The sequence below is a fragment of the Centropristis striata genome, chromosome 1 (assembly GCF_030273125.1).
Source record: "Centropristis striata isolate RG_2023a ecotype Rhode Island chromosome 1, C.striata_1.0, whole genome shotgun sequence".
NCBI classification, from domain to species: Eukaryota; Metazoa; Chordata; class Actinopteri; order Perciformes; family Serranidae; genus Centropristis; species Centropristis striata.
The window spans coordinates 19,251,573-19,269,302 of NC_081517.1; the positions used below are offsets into that span (position 1 = coordinate 19,251,573).

General features: G+C 39.2%; 1 protein-coding gene across 1 annotated transcript in view; it reads right to left on the reverse strand.

The window, feature by feature from the left end:
- Nucleotides 1-5,592: 5,592 nt before the first annotated feature.
- Nucleotides 5,593-17,730, reverse strand: part of gna12a (guanine nucleotide binding protein (G protein) alpha 12a) — a 31,181-nt gene continuing 19,043 nt past the window's right edge. Inside the window, exons 3-6 of the mRNA XM_059333921.1 lie at nucleotides 12,434-12,484; nucleotides 12,139-12,339; nucleotides 11,023-11,229; nucleotides 5,593-9,920 (exon numbers count right to left, since the gene is read on the reverse strand). Of these exons, the coding sequence (XP_059189904.1) occupies nucleotides 9,759-9,920; nucleotides 11,023-11,229; nucleotides 12,139-12,339; nucleotides 12,434-12,484 (621 nt within the window). The 3' untranslated portion in view covers nucleotides 5,593-9,758. The remainder of the gene's footprint in view (nucleotides 9,921-11,022; nucleotides 11,230-12,138; nucleotides 12,340-12,433; nucleotides 12,485-17,730) is intronic.

Below are 17,730 nucleotides of genomic sequence, written 5' to 3' on the forward strand. Positions count from 1 at the left end.
ACTGGTTTGGGATGAAGGCTGGGCTCCGTTGGGAAAAACATGATGTATATTTTCATGCAGCAAACAGGATTCAGTAGATTTTTAATAAAATACGATAGAAGTTTGCTTCGGTTGACATGCTGCAGTTGTTTAAATCTGATCAAATTGCACTTTTACAGTCTCAATGAAGGTTAGCTGAGTGTTAATATTAACTAATGATGTTTCACTTTGATTGTTGCTATGTATGTAGTCATGAATGTTCATTATAAAAGAGAACACTAAGGTTAAATATTTATGACATAAAATTACCATAAAGGAACCTGAAACTATATATAAAATCACAAAAAAATCTTATTGTCAGCTCTATTAGAGAGACAAATTCTGTCAGTATTGTTGTCTCTAACAGTTTTACTAAGTCCAGTTCTGCAGTTTTACTTTTTCTCTCATTAGATAAAACCTCTTTGTTTTCTCCCCTGGGAGGTTTAGTTTCGACATGGCTGATATCACTGAGAAAGACGTAAAAATTACCACACCTACAACAGAAACTCAGATGTCTTGGGTCTTGTTAAGTTGCTACAGGCTGGACTTGATTTGACAGAACGGGATAAATTAAAAATAAAATGCTTAAATGCAGAGTGTGTACTATTAGTTGTCTCACCTAATTGCAGCTGATTTTATTCTTCATAAAGCCAAGTGGAGAAGAAAACCTCCTGCTGTTAGTGTTGATAGACAAGTGAGAGAATAATGGTGTTTGCATGTAATTTAAAGGGTAAATGATGCATTAGTAATGATGGAGACATTAATTACGCTACGTGAGACCTGACATTTGAAATCTGATTTTTTATTTCCCTCAACACCAGAAAACAACAGATTTTAACACAATCTGAGCGTACGTTCCCTCCTGGCGGTAAAGTCTGTAAATATATGAGCAATTAGCCAGCTGTTAAAAACCGTAGGAGCAGGTATTACATTCACTAAAAACCCATTAATTGCTGCTGAACAATAATTACCTCATGATTCAGTTTTTATCATGAAAGAGGCTGACCTAGATGTGATGACAGGTCACACATTTACTGTTGGGAACAGAGAATAAAATATGTTCCAATTAAGATTTACATGTCAGACACATGCTGAGCTGTATGATTGACTCACACAGAATCTGTGTGTGAGTCAGAGTACAATCTCCATGCAGATTGTACTCTTCTGATAAGATGAGGAGTGTGTTGTGCACCAAAATTGGCGACTAGCAGATGTGCGGTTAGCATAATTTAGCTTGTTTATATTGTTTGTTAGCTTGTTACTTGAAGTGACTGACACAGAATCAGTGGTAATATTTGCAAAAAAAGAGTGTGTTTACCTCTCTGTAAGGACCAGCCCACTACATGATGGGGGTTTAGGTTTCTTTTACAGCTTTTGTTAGCTTGTCAAAGTAGCGAAGTACCTAATGTAGCTTTCTCGGTGTTACGGATTTACAAGTGACCCTGTTAACTTTCAGCCAAATGCATCCACGACTAAACATCGTTTTACCTTCTAGACTCCAAAGATATATTTTTACTTTTTAATGAAGAACTAAGAAAAGGGACAGCTACGTAATGTTATTCTCCTCCCTTTTCTCATTGGATGCTGCAACTAACACAGGCACATTTGGCTTAAAGGCACCAGTTCACCGGGTCACTTGTTAATCTGTAACACTGGTGTATATTTAAATCTTACATTGTGGGTAAATGCATAGATCTACGGAAGAGGATTAGGGCCAGGTAGGAGAAAAACATAATAAGGGAGGGGGAAAAAATCATTATGCACTTTGAGAAAAAAGTCAAAATGACGCGAATAAAGTCAACCTTTTGAGTTCGGTAAAGTAGACTGCAAGCTACAATGTGATTTTCCTCAATACGTCTAATATATGTCTAAGAAATCACATACATAAAAGCAGATTTCCCCAAAACAATAGTTGTTGTAGCCTACTACTAAGAATAGCTCATTTATATGTAGGGGGATTTTAGTACTATTACACCATTAAATATTGTTGTAATTGCTTATTTTATGACCTTGAGCTAACTGTTTGGATAGACATGTTGTTTCTCTGAAAACAATGTTCCCCTGGTGACTTATTGACAAAGTAACATCAAATCTGTTAATATCTTTACAACTTTACCAAACACAAAAAGTTGACTTTATTCTCGTCATTTCAACTTTTTCTCAAAATTGTATTTCAACTTCATTCTCGACATTTCCACTTTATTCTCGTCATTTCGACTTTGTTCTGGAACTGCATAATGAAAAGAAAATCCTCCTCTCATTATTTTTTTCTCCTACTTGTCCCAAACCCTAATCTGTACAGATATCTCCCCCTTCAGTGGAAACATGTGGGAATACCTCTAGTGACTATCTTTGCACAGATACAAGTCAGTAAAGTAAAGGTGGGACATAAAAATAAGATTTATTTTTTTTTAAATGTAGGGACATTTTAATTGTACTTTATCCCAAGAAAAGGGTCCTTCTTCTAATTGGTTTGTTTGGTTACAACTGCAATGTGTAAATCTGAATTCATGAGGACACATAAAAAAATCTTTTGAGAAAAATCTTTTGAGTTAGAAGATAAAAGTTGAATATAAACACAGTAGAAATGTTGCAATACTTCTTTTATACCACCAGAGGGCGACAGCTACCTTTCTTGTAAGGCATGAAAGTTTTGAGGCAGAGATGGACAAACAGAGGGTTTTAGCAATTTGATAAGTTTATTACATAAGTGCTATTCAATCGCTACAAGAGGCACAAACTAAAGGTTTTAATATTATATAACTGTGCGTGTGTAGTTTTGTTTATCATCATCTATCTGTTGTGCTCATCTCCCCTGATTAACAAACAATCTGCCCTCAAGGCTCTGCACCAACAGAGAAAACATGTCCTGCAGTGCAGATAAGATGCCAGACACCACAAAGTTAATTCCACTGTCAGTGTGAACTAAAACAGAAGTGGTTTAATGACGTGGTGGCCCGCGGTCCAGTGATGTGTCACGGCCAAATCATCAGCTAATTACCACTAGTTGTTTATATTGCACTGTATGATTCAATCGTTGGGTTATCTCACTGTGTGTGTGTGTGTGTGTGTGTGTGTGTGTGTGTGTGTGTGTGTGTGTGTGTGTGTGTGTGTGTGTGTGTGTGTGTGTGGAGTAGCAGAAACCGAGGGAGTATTTGGCTCATTATTAAATATCAGAGTTCAGCTGTAGGTCCAATCAAAACCGCCTTAGGGAAACATCAACTTAACCAGAGTCATGAGACTAAATTCACTCGCGCAGCCAAATACACACTCAGACTCTCGCACACACTCATTCACACACAGCCGTACAGATAAGGTATAGTGTGGTGGCGCTCAGATCTGCGTACACTCCACTAGTCTACATACATTTCTTAATTCCATCTAATTATCGTTTTATTCCTCTAAAATAACACTTACAGTCAATTATCTGTTAGACCACAGATTAGAAATACAGAAAGTCTATGTGTGTGTGAACTTGCTGACTAAGCAATCCACTCCCACCTGACTACAAAGGTGTTAACTTGCTTTTGCTAGGTGGTTGTCTGTGATTCAAAGTGGTTGGTACGACATGCAGTGCCGCAGAAATGTTGTTTGTGATGGTTAATTTAGTGTTTTTACGGGTGGTTAGTAGACAATTTCAGTGGTCTTTGGAATGTTTGCAGGTATGTTTATAATAAGTTGCAAGGTGAATGTGATTGGTTTTTTAGGGTATAACTTTGTGGTTTGTATGGCTACTAGGTGGTTACAAAGGTGGTGTAAGGCAGTTGCCATGTGCTGGAAAAAGGTGTGGCTCGTATAGATTGTAGGACTTTAACTAAAGATAACTTTTTTTGTTGATTAATCTATCAATTATTTCTTCCATTAGATGATTAATCCATCAATCATTTTTTCAGTCCATCAATTATTTTCTTAAATCAAAAGTTTGTTAACTTACCTAACAATAACAACCATAATTATACTATAATTAAAATGGCAATAAGGGAATGTAAAGGCCTATTTTGGGATACTCCATACTCCATCATCCTAAATAGCTTCTTTTTGTTTGTTTTCTACATTGGGATACAATATAGGAAAAAAAACTACTTTTTATGGTCTTTTTATTTATATTGTTACCCAGCCTTATTTGAGGTTATATTGAATATTTAGTTCTATGTGTAAAAGCAGTTTTACATCCAAAAGAATCTTTTCCACACAGAAACAAATTATGCCGTTAATGACTCAGTAGCACAGGAACAATTAACGTTAGAAAATATGTAAAAAGGTTTTAATTATGTTGCAAGTTGCCATTTGTGCTTGTTAAGCGATAAAGTTGATTTCAATTAAATATGATTACATTTCAATTTTACAATAACCCTATATACTGTAACATCTAAAATGTTGAATAAATTCCTTAGGACCCACGAGAACATTTTGATTAAAATCAGGAAAACACACTGAATAAAGTATCCTGCTATGATGTTTTGTTAACAACTATAATATCTATTGAACTCTATAAACACACACACATACACATGTACAAGCCACACACAACACATACACTTTGTGGTGCAACTTGAGGACAAAATGTCCTGCGCCTCTCTGCCTCTATAAACGAAGGCTTCCTATGTTTCAGAGACCACTGGGGATATATTTTTCTGCTCCCTGCTTTTTCCTCTCATCTCCTTTGTAGGATACCGCGGGAGGCTGGTTTGGGTTTCTGTGATGTGTGTGTTTGTGTGTGTGTGTGTGTTAGAGGGAGGGAGGGGGAGACCGAAACACGCAGAGGGATGTCGTTCTTACAGTCTCTCCATTTTGGGATCAGGACAGGAAGTGGGCTCAACAGAGGAAACATGACCTCTCTCCCTCCTCCCTCCCTCTATCCTCTTACTTTTTCTTGTATTCTCTCTTCCTCCCTTTGTCTGTCCCTCCCCCAGTCGGTGCCTTCCCATTCACAGGGTCATTTCGGTCTTTTTTGGTTGCAGAGACCCAGTTGTCACATGTGTATGTGTGTGTGTGTGTGGACCTTGAATTACATTCTACTCACTTCCTGTGTAAATAAATCTAGAGATTTCTAAAACAACGCTAAAACTCTGCTCTAGTTGTTTCTGGGCTCCCTCCCTCTCTCTTGAGACTCGCAGTCTGTTATGTATCAGAGCTCCTCTGATTAAAAGCCAAAGCAAAGGTCAGACTCTGCTGGGTAACGGAGATATCGCTCAACTTGAGCTTCACTGTTATGCCCAGCGGTCTGATAGCTCTCGCTGATGAGCTTCATATTACATTATGTGAAATGAAAGCCTACGGTTAGCCTCCAGGCTATACATCAGTATGACATTACTTATCAACTCTCAGCTTTCTGGATTGCAAGAAGGCTTCTCATGTTCAGAAAACTGCCCCAGGACATTCATGTTTTCAGTTCCTTCATGAACTCAAAACTTTTTTTTTTAATCCTGCGCCACATCCCTCAATTCCCACATCTCTGCAAATCTTTCTACCACTTTTCCCTTTCCAACGCAGAGGGTTGTGACCTCTTGCTTTGCCGTACACACACTCAAACACACACAGACGTCCACACTGAGAAAATAAAGAAACAGCATGTCAGCAAATGGCAGTGTATTTCACCACAGAGCACAGAGCCAAGGCACTGGGAAACAAAAAACAAAAGCAGAAGACGTCCCTCTTCTCATCCTTGCTTGCCTTTTTAAAAAAAGTCTGCCGTCTGTTAATTTGTCTCATTTTCCCAGACATTTTTTTATTTTTAAATTTTTTTTTAAGTCTTTCTGGTTGATTTCTCTCGGACGCATCCAGTGCAATGACGACACTTACAAATTAAAAAAAAACTTTTGTGAGTGGAAAAGGTAGGTTAGTTAACGACAAATGTTACAGCAACGTTTACAGGTACAGTGATACTGTTAGACAGAGTGGTGTTTGTATTGTAAGGTTACCACGTTACACACAGTGTCAGTCAAATACTTACAGTATTCTATTTACAGGATGTATGAACATGCACAAAAAGTCACTATGCAAACACACACAAACACATACAAATGACAGTTTAATACAGTATTATAATAAGGCGTGTGGAAGTGCTCATGACTCGCCTCATTCCCCTCAAGGCCATTTGGACTTAATACTCAGGGTGGGAGGAGCAGCCCAGCTGTGTCCTACTGCTGCGTACCAAATCATGCAAACGTTAGCGATCAAATCAACATTTTCATTTCATAGTTTCTCCGCTTGACAACATGTGAGAAGGAAACTGATTTTAAAGGATTCAAGGAAGGAATATGAGGTGTGAAAGGAGTTTAAAGATAGTTGTTTCTGGTTGGCTGGTCCGTTTCCATTAAAATCACATAACGAGACGTCTCAGACAGAGTTCTGCTTTAACAGTTTAACCGCCATCATAAATCAGTGCGCAAGGTATATTAAACTGTAAGTAACCATCGCAACAGGACTTTTTCTTTATGCTACATTACCAGCTGAAATAGGGCTGCAACTGGTGATTATTATCTCCGCCAAGGAGGTTATTTTTCAGTTTGTTTGTCAGCAGGATTACAGAAAAACTACTGGCCTGATTTTCTTTCTTTTTAAAATGTTTTTAAATAGGGCGCCCAAGGGATGAGTTCTTAAACTAGGAAAGTAGGTAAGCATGTTAGCACCCTGAGGTCATCCTCTCAAACTCAATGAGAATTTTACATGGTTCTGTAAATAATGTTCGAAGAAATGTTTGTGTTTTGTTGTACGACATAAAATACATTAGTGAACACCACCACTTGTGAATTTTGTAGTTTTTACGTGTCCTTAAAAAGGTGGATGCTAACAAGGGGCTAAATGACACTACAGTGGTTGTCGGGGACATAAAACGTCATCACGCGTCACGTCGACAAGGACAGGAACTCTCTCACTAGTCCACCTTACAGCCTCTAGTCGTGTTTTTCAGTGCTTTTGCAAACTCTTGTAGATTGTAGATAAGGTTAATAAACAATTTATCAGGCTACGGTTTCGCTAGCTTGTCAAAACGGCTAGTTAGCTTGTCTGAGAGAGTCTTAAGCTAACAGTAGTGGCGTTCAAGTCATGCAACCGTGAAGTAGTTCACTATAGCATAATGTTAGCTTTTTTACTTCTATCGGCTGCATAAACGCTTCAAAAATCATAAAGTGGTGGTTTATTTATGAAGATTACCCTGCGAACAAAACGCAGAAAACATGCTAACTTCCGGTTCAACCTACAACAATATGTCATTTCATTTCCTCTCTATAGTGAAAGGGTGTAGCTATCATTAGTGATTAATCTCTTAGTTATTGGGGTTTTTTTTTATGGCCAACAGGGGGCAACACAAAAAGCTGTAAACACAACATTGACAAACACTACATTGTCACTTTATTAGGTACACCTTTCTAATGCTGGTTAGGAGCCATCTCTGCACCCAACATTCAACCCGGTGCTTGAAACATTCCTTAACAAGCAGGTGTATGAAATAAAGTAGCCACTGAGTGTATTTTTACTACCATAAAAAGTTGATGAGCGAATTAGAAAAGTTGCATATCAGTACATCAGACACAGACTAATATTAATTTGTTTATGGTCACCTAATGAATGTAAAAGCAATATTTACTCCCCTTTTAGCTCTGTTTTTGGTCTCCACCAACTCCTGAGAGAAATATCTGATGCTTTAGCTGCTAGAAGATCCACTATGTTCAGCTGCTTAATCTGTCTGTAGTGTAAAGTGGGTTTATCAGAGCATTTTTGCTGCAAACAGCTGCCTGCTGAGTCGCCAAAACAATGAACCTAAAGACGCTGCAGAGTCGAGTGATAATTCCCTGTGTGTTCATCACTACCAATGACCCCTTTCACAGTCATTGTTTACATAGAAATGTCCACTAGTGCAGCTTTAAAAATGTCAGAAAATAGTGACACCTAATTTCCTAAACCAAAAGTGACTTCTTTAAATTAACCGCCTTGCCAAATATACTAAATTCAAATACAATAAATTCACAATTATGTAGCGGGAAAAACAGCAAACTGTCACATTTGAGAGGCTGGAACCAGCATGTTTGCTTGATAAATGACAAATAATTTACTTTTTTATCAATTGCAGCACCAGACCTATCCGATGGTTTAACTTACTATAAAACAAACTTTATAAAACAAACTTTATAAGAATGGATGATACAGAAAATATCAAACTGTGATGGAAAGAAAGTCATTGGTCCCCATGCAGGAAACGATACATGCATGAGTGTCGTCTTGTTTTTTTTTGTGTCAACAATTTGTTCTTATCTTATAAGCACCATTGATTTCTGGGAATCCACCCATGTTTTCTTATTTTGGAGCGATGGAGAGCACTCTTACCAAGATGGACAAAAACATCTTATTTTCACAGTCCAGCTCACACAAATTGTTTGTCCAATGCAAGGAAACTTATGTTTTAAATTTAAGAAACATAAAAAAATGCATGAATAAAAAAAAAAATCTAATTAATATTATTATAGATTATAGTTAAGAGCATTTGGTGCATCTGGAGTTGACTTTTTTTGTTTATTCTTTTGGGAGAAAATGTTGCTGCATGAGGCCCAATGTGTATCATCTGTGTTTTTGTTCAGTCTGGTTTGCTGGACTTGTTTTCGTATAGATAGACTTCCCACCCTGACAGCTACAGAAGTCCAAAATGGCCACTGAAAACATGTGAATAAGGTCATTTAGAGTTCAACCCCGTCAACCTCTGCTGTGTACGGGACAAAGAAACGAGTAGTGAAACCGTAAACCGAAGCCTTCTTGAAAAGTGGGTGTTTAAAATATGCTTCAAGTTAAGTCGAGTCGATTGTGGTACGTCTGCTGGGATGGTGGTGGGAAATAGAAGAAAGAGATGAACCATAATTCATGCAAGACCAGGAGATGTGTGTTTCTGTGTAAAGAGAGTCTCTAATTTGACTTTCTAGACGAACAAGCTGTCTATTGTGCCGAGGAGGAGAGGAGAGTTACGGGACGAGAGGGATAAGACTTGTTATCGGCAGCTGTTCTTCTCTCGTGTGATGGCGGAAGGAGGAATAAACACGAGCAGGGCAGGAGGAGAGGTAAAGACAGAGAGGAAGAGGCAGCATAGGAGAGAGACTCATCTCTTCCCTCTGTTAAAGTTCACTGACAGGAACACTTGTGCAACCTTATCACATAACACAGCATATGACCAGTATGAGCCCAAACCCTCACCCCTCTCCCTCCGTCACATGGACATTAGCACAAAGCATTCTTCAGCTCGCTTCTCCTAATCTTTCTGTCTTTCCTCCCTTTTCCCCTCCCGCTTCTTGCTCATTTCAACCGGCAGCAGTGTGACGTTTAGGTTTAGTGACAGGGTTGTCATTAGTCATATATATATATATATATATATATATACATCTGAGAAAAAAACACTTTCAGTGCTCATGTAATTGGTGCTTTTCTCAATTTTTTTTCTTTTTTTAAAACCATTTTCTAACCTGTGTATGAGGACGAGAACACTTAAGAACTACAAGAAGGTGACTGTCTTTTCCAGCATACACACATTTATACAGGTTAAATGCAGGGTCTCGTCCTCTGTGACCCTCACAGTTTCCACAGGGGCTGACGGGTCCGGAGTCCCTTCAGGGCTCCACAGGTTCAGTTAAAATCCACAGAGTGCTCCACAGGTCAGTGTTAATATGCACTTTAGGGCTGTAGTGTCCTCCAGGCCCTGGATTCATGGCTGGTTTCACAGTTAACAGTCAGAGAAGTCGTCGTCTGCAGCGTGAAGGTCACTGCAGCATGATATCTTTGAGGTTTTCCTGCAGGATGGTGTCCTTGACGGCGTGGAAGACAAATCGGATATTTTCTGTGTCTACTGCAGTGGTGAAGTGGTGGAAGAGCGGCTTCCCTCGGTTTCTCCTCTTACGGCTGAACGACTGCACCAGGAATGCCTGGAGGGAGCAGAGCAGCACACTTTAGTAACCAGGTGACAGGTGGCTTTCTACTATAAACTGATTTCTTGCATATGAGTTTCTGGATTAGACAAAACCTGGTTCCCTCAGATAGATTTATTCCTGAAGAAAGTCAAATTCTTGGCCGGGTATACCAGGTTTCTAATCTGCGTTTTACATGTATGCATGACAAAGACTTCTGACAGAGAAAGAATCAGGAGGGTAAAGGAGAAAGATTATAATAAGCAGCAATACATCCTCACATTCAGAACATTTTAATCCGAGAGCTGCACATTTTAATTTTTATAAAATTCAGACACGTTTGCACTGAAAGGAAAAGCTATGCACTCTCACTGCACAGTCTGTCTTTTCTCTTCTGATGGCACTGTGTCAACCCCTACCAACACACATCCTTAAAAAGTCAGTAAGCCTCATTTTAAATCAGTAAGAAGTGGATCCCAAGCAATAGAATGACCAGCTGCATGTAAACACACATTTAAAGTGACAGATTATCACAGTATGGAAGTTGTAAATGTGTGTAGCGTCTGTTGTGACCAAAGTGCTGAGCCTTAGGATCCAAAAACATCTTGGCCAACCATCTTTCCTTTGTCTCTTCAGAGGAAGTAATAATCCAAAACATCTTTCCTATAGAGAAATGCAAACTGAGGGATTGATTGCTTCAATGGTGTGCTACTTTTTCCTACTTTTGAACTGATTTTTTACTTTGATTGTTTTTTTTTGTGGTTGAGCGTCCAACTGGAACACACACTTGCTGTCTTTGTTTTGATTTGTGTGTGTGTGTGTGTGTGTGTGTGTGTGTGCACGCATGTGTGTGTGTGTGTGTGTGTGTGTGTTGTATAAGTGTGTGTTTGTGTGTTGTATCAGTGTGTGTTTGTGCGTGTGAGTTTGAGCTGGGGTGTGTGTGTGTGTGTGTGTGAGTTCGGGTGTGTGTGTGTGTGTGTGTGTGTGTGTGCGAGTTGGATTGGTGTGTGTGTATGTGCGTATGTGTGAGTGAGTGAGTGAGTGTGAGTTCGGGGGTGTGTGTGTGTGTGTGTATGTGTCTGTCTGTCTGTGTGTGTGTGTGTGTGTCGGGTGTGTGTACCTGTACGTCCTCTAGCCGGTGTGAATCTCCTCTGAACTCTGGAAAGTTCTTGCGTATGTCCACCGTGCGAATCTTGTCCACCAGCAGGTCTGTTTTGTTGAGGAAGAGGATGATGGACACGTTGAGGAAGAGCTTGTTGTTGACGATCGTCTCGAATATGTTCATGCTCTCCACCAAACGGTTTGTCCTCCGATCCTCCATCAGGACCTGGAATCACACACACACAATTATCTTTTGTTTGTTTTTTCAGGTTTTATCCGAGCGCCAATTGCCAATTAACAATTCAGTCGTCATCATATGACTGTCGATTTGAATCGGAGCCACGACTGAGGGAACAATCGAGTTTCCTGAGCCGACGACAAAGAGAGCTTTGTGGAGCTTTCAAGTGTGTCTCTCTGATGTTTTCTTGTCTACTTGGTGATTCTAAAGCCAGGAACACACCGGCCCGACTGTCGGGCATCGGGGACAGTCGGGGACAGTCGGGGACAGTCAGACGACGTCGGTTACGCGTCTGTTTGGTGTGTTTGGTAGTGAAGCTGTCGGGCCTCGTCAAACGTCGGCCGTCGGGAGAGTAGACTCTTCGGCTCCTCTGATTGGCTGTGTGCTAGCTATGGGCGGATCTGATTTGCGGTGCTCTAGCGAATAAGCGCGGTGTGTGGGAGGGGCGGATACTATTAATTTATTGCTATCTTCGGGCAAGAACAAGTCCGAGAGCGAATATTTTGCAGCAAAGCTTTGTCTCCAAAACCTCCAAAACGTCTTCTCAAAACTAATTACAAGCTTAATGCTGTGTGCGCTTTGTTTTTAATCTCTATGGTTACGTCTAGGGTTTCTCCGTTATGTCATTTCCTGTTTTCATGTTTTGGATTACAGTCACGTGACTAGCGCCACCCGTTGTTAGGGAGATTTATTGCATCTCACGCAAGCGCAGAACGTACAGGCTGCTGTGTAGTCGGCAGTCGTGGTGGTGATGTGTTTCACTGATTTTTTCCACCCGACTGTGTCCGACGAGAGGCGACAGAGCTCGTAGGCGTCGGGTCCCGTCGGGTCCCGTCGGGTCCCGTCGGGGCGGTGTGTGGGGGCCTTAAAAGTCTAGAAAGTGATGATCAGACTGACCTGATCGTACTCTGACGATGACACCATGAAGAGTATCGATGTGATCCCGTCGAAACACTGAAACCACTTCTGTCTCTGGGACCGCTGCCCGCCCACATCCACCATCTTGAAAGGAATCTTCTTGATGACAAAGTCGTGCTCGACGATTCCCTTTGTCGCCTTCCTCGCGAACAAAATGTCCTGCTTGCTTGGGATAAAGCTCTGAGAAAGAGAAAAGAGAGATTTTCTCACAAGTTCACAAAGAGGTGACGTTAAACAAAGTGTACTGTTGATGTGACGAGTCACCCTGACTCACCAGTTGGCCAATGCGGTCCAAGTTATCCAGGAAGTATTTCACTGACTCACTCTGCAGACAGAAAAAACCCAAAACATTACAGATAAGTAAATGCAACTGTGTGAAGGGCTCAAGTGAAGTTCAACACGTCACTGGGCTTTTCGTGTTAAAGCTTGTGCTGGTTTGTAGGGAAGAGCTTAAAATAACTTTCATGTCCATTTCTGAAAGTTTTTTCGAATTTTGGTGTTTCCATCAAGCCTTTGTCATGCAAATCTCCAAAATGCGTATCGAAATTAGCCTATGGAAACGCAACAAAAATGTTTCTCCTGATTTGTCCTTCTGTCCAAAAATGCCATCTAAAGTGTCAGTATGTTTAGAAGACATTTGGCTTGTAAATACATTGGTCTCCAATATTGACTTTGGTGACTCTGGAGCAAAGAATTTGGTTAAAATCTGTGCTCATTTCTCATTGGCGTTAATAGACACCTGCTAGTCTCCTAAAGGGTTTGTCACAATGAGAGTCAAACCCACAGACTGACCAACAAAGTCTTCAGTCAAACTGAACTCAACTGATATCAAACATGTATGGACGACAACAACTGCAGCATTTTATCAAACTTTCGTCAACTTTAAGCTTCACTGCTCTGAATTATTTTGAATGAAACATAAAAAAAGCCAAACTTTGCAGTGTTATTTCGACAACTTCCTGGCATGATATCCTGACACACATGGTGCCTATAGATTCCTTTCCTCTAGTTTCATACGATACTAGTCTATCTCCAGTACATTCCTAAAAGAGAGCCCACTACGGCCTTCGGATAACAGCAGCATTCTGCTGGACCACAGGCCGTTGGAACGCTAAATATCGATACTTGGCAGTCATGAATCGATATCATATTGCCACACAAAATATTGCGATATGATTTTTTCTCCCCACCTCTACTTGTTATGAATAGTTTAGTTCCATTAGTTAAATTTAATTCAGGTAACATTGAAGTTTGCCACCTCACTTATGTCTTAGTTCACAATAAAACCTTCAGAAGGAGACCCCTTCCTCTGTGTCCTAAGCAGACAACCCATATTGCTGACTGAAATTTCATATCCCAACTTAAAAGACTCCAATAATCAAATCAAAGCACTTAATCTGATTATTAGTACAATTTAATTTCTTGTATTTTTTTCCTTATTTGATTCACATGTCATGGAAGTTGTCATACTGTGGTTATTGATTTAATAAAACATCAAAAGCTGCTTTCTCCCCACTCAGCTACAAATGACAGAAACCATGTGACCAGCCATAATCATATCAGTCCCATTATAATTTGTGTAGCATATTCTGCTGCTGCTTGAAAGCTGCTTTTATGGACAGGCTTGACTTACCGCACGATATTATGAACTAAAGTAACTCAAGTGACATCATAACTAGATCATTGCGTTTATATGACCCATGATTTTACCAGCTTGTTGTCTCATAATCACATTTTGTGTGCTTGTTTGCTTCGCCGCACAGAAACGTGATAAAGTCCTATAAAAAATGCACTAAGCATTTTTTTATTAATCATTGAGCGATGAGTAAATTGAAAAGGTTGTGTTGTTGTAATAAAGCTACGCCCAACTCTGTAGTTCCCCTCAGATCTTTTTACTGTCCTTCATTGCATTTCTGTATGCTGATTTTCTGGCCCACAAACTGCTCTCATCAAGCGTGTTTCCAGCAGCAGAGGTTGATTTTAACGAAAGATTTCTGATAAACCTTCTGTGTCCTGCTTATCCACTTTAGCAGAAAGATAGCTGGTGAACCTAGTGGTACATTTAGCAGGTAAAGCACTTGATATTTCCACAAAAAAAGTAAAAGCTGAATAAGTCTAAGTCTATCTACAGTAGAAAGTTGTCAAGACCCCCCTAGATTGGAGAAGCAAAATGTTTTAGCCACCCTAAAAATCAACAATATTTGTTGAAATGTATGCAATATTTAGAATATTTTTACCTTGCCGATACACAGCCCTGTTTCAGATTTCGGGGTTTGAACTGGAGGCTCCCTATGCTCTCTTTAAAAGCGCCAGACTCCTTTGACAAAAACCTTGATCTCTAACTACACAGTAGTTTCTGGTCTACGGCTGCCTTGATTTCTGAATTTTGTTTTTATTATTGTGTGAATTTGTTTAATCAAAACCAACCCTTTAAAACACCAAAGTCACACTTTAACAGAAACAAATTAACAGATCGAGGCAGCAGTAGACCAGCAACTTCTGTAAATTTGCTGTTTTTGTCAATGGAGTCTGGTGGCTTTGAAGAGAGCATAGATAACATAGATAACAATGTGGTGTCAATACGCTGTAAGTAAACGCTGTCTGACAGCAAGGTAAAGCAGTATAAATATTCCAAATAGAGTTTACACTTATAATAATAATCTTTATTTATAGAGCACTTTTCAAAACACATTCCAAAATGTTTTACAAAGACAAGTTAAAAACCGACATGAAACAACAGATAAAAGTAATGTTAGAAAATGACATCATTCTGTACAATTAAAAGACAGTTCAAGGGAAGTTAAATCAGGTAAAATCAAGAAAAGCTCTCAGATAAAAGTATTTTTTAAGAAGAGACTTAAAAGAGATCGCTGACTCCCTTAACTTAACTGATATAGATTTTTTTTTGGTGGCTTAAATACAATTTGCTACTGCCCCCATCCACAGCAGCACATTGCTTAGCTTCCCTGTAGATATACCTGCCTGCTTCAGCAAATTGGGGGCATGCATACAATCTGACTTAATTTAAGATGAATAAAACCTGCAAAGACTTGACAAGTATTTCCAACAAAATGTACAGGTTTTTTTTTCTGAAAGTCAAAAAAATGGGCACAAATTGCATGAGAAGTGTACAACACACTGGATGAGAAGTAGATTATGATCTAAACCGTCACAAGGCAGCAGCCAATAAAATCCCCCAGGAGATCATACATTATGAGACATTACGAGAATTTCACTTACATAAGCCATTGACATAAAGATATAATAGTTCTCATAGTAACATCTTGCAATTACTGGGATTGAATTAGTGCAATCAGCCAGTGTTTAAGAGGAAACCTGCAGATCTAATAGCAGATTCTTGAAACTCCAGTTGTGTAATCCATCACAGTGAACATCAAGTCCACATTAATTTCCATCATGGCTTCACTGTTGCTGAGCAGTAATGTGGTCTAACTGCAGTCTGATCCTCACTGTAATGAATTACATAACTCAAGAAAGTTTTAGGAGGATGATTATTACTTTTAATACTGTTTTGGAAATAAATGCAAACCAGTAGCATCAAATTTTCTAAATGTTTTTTTCTGTGAGATTTCTTGTAAACGGGCTGAAACTGAAACTAATGAAAATAATTTTGTTCATAATTTCTGACAATAGTTTTTTGCTGAATCTGTCTCTTCCTCCCTCTTTCTCTCACTTAAACACACACACATTCAACAGGAAACAGCTGTGTGTGTGAAAACAGTGGGGAGAGACATGGGGGAGGGAGGGATTAGCGAGTCAGACACAACCCAGTTACAGTCTTTTTAGCACATTACACACACACACACACACACACACACACACACACACACACACACACACACACAATTGGGCCTAACTACAGTAAACCATTATTCCTCTTTAAACTCAAAACTTTGCAGATTTTTAATTTCTGTAAAATTAATCAATCTCCCTGACATGTCACCTAACAACCAGGAAATGCGACCCCTGTGTTGGTGAGAAGTGACCCCGTGACCCCCGCCGCTGACCTACAGTGTCACAGCAAAAGGAAACACAAAGCCGAGGGACTCTGATTGGTTCAGCTGGACGCAAACAGGAGGGAGGGGGGGTGCTGTTCGGAGGGAAAAGCAGGGAGAGGGGAATTCCCAGAGATGAAGGGATACGCAAACACAGACAGACACGGACACACACGCGTGAGCACACACACTAACACAAAGATCATTTCCACAGATACTTTAGACGCCATCAGCAGAAACGAAACAGCCTGATGAAGTGGCTGCATCGGAATAAACATCAAAATAAATGTATTTTATTAGGCCAAGGATGAGTTTTAGTCTCATGTAATGTAGATCTATAACTAGTAAAACTGAAACATAGCTGTGTGTGTGTGTGTGTGTGTGTGTGTGTGTCTGTGTGTGTGTGTGTCTGTGTGTGTGTGTGTGCGAGTGTGTGATTGAGTAAGGCTGGAGGAATGTCTCCATTCATGGCGTGTATGGGCAGATTAGGGGCTTTATTACAGCAAAGACCTGAATAAGCTCACATTCTGCAGTGTGTGTGTGTGTGTGTGTGTGTGTGGCTACAGGTATATGTGTGTGCTGACTGGGTGTGCCTTGATTGTTTGACTGCTGCAGTCGTTTCCCTACAAACTATGATGTATTATATGTATATATGTATTTGGATTAACTTGCTGTAACTAACACAATAGAAAAATAATCTAGGAAGTGAACGAAAAAAGCTGGTCACAAAAAAAATATTAAAAAATTCCAAGGCGGCATCTTTAAATTGCTTGTTTTTTTCCAGCTGCCAGTGTTACTTATTAAAAATACTGTAGTAATAGTCGACAGTATAAACAAATTAATTAAGCGGGAGGGTTTAATAATGACTGGAAAGGCCCAGACAGAAGCATATTTTGCTTATATATGCCTGTCCTACATTCTTGAATTCAATTTAAGCTCCAAATAAATAAAAACATAACAATCATTAACCATTAAAATTCCCATCATTAACCATTCTTTTTTTAAACCAAAAGGCTTATAAGTATTACATTTAAAAAGCAAATCATTTTTGGGAAATGGCATTTCTTGGTTATTTTTATGTGAATACTCTATTCACGAATCTACCAAATGCTTGTTGAATTGTTTCCTGTTTCTATTTTATTTTATATATATATATATATATATATATATATATATACACCAGAATTTGAGATGGGTAATTTAACTGAAACGCACACAAAAAACACACTTTGTCAAGTTCTGACTACAGCAGCCTGAGTTTGATCCTGACTCGTGGCTATTTGCTGCATGTTACCCTATCTGTGTCTACCTTCAGCTCTACTATCCAATAAAGGAAAAAAAGAAAATATTTTAAAAATATATTTTACATAACATAAAGATGTGAATTGAAGTGGATGTGCAGTGTTTAATTAAAAATACTCTAATGCTTTGTAAAAACACAATATAAATGATACAAATATTATTGAAATTGATTCTTATAATGTTATACACCTGTATAATTGAAGAAAATGCAATAACAAGATATTATACCCAAACATGTCAGTGCTCAAATATC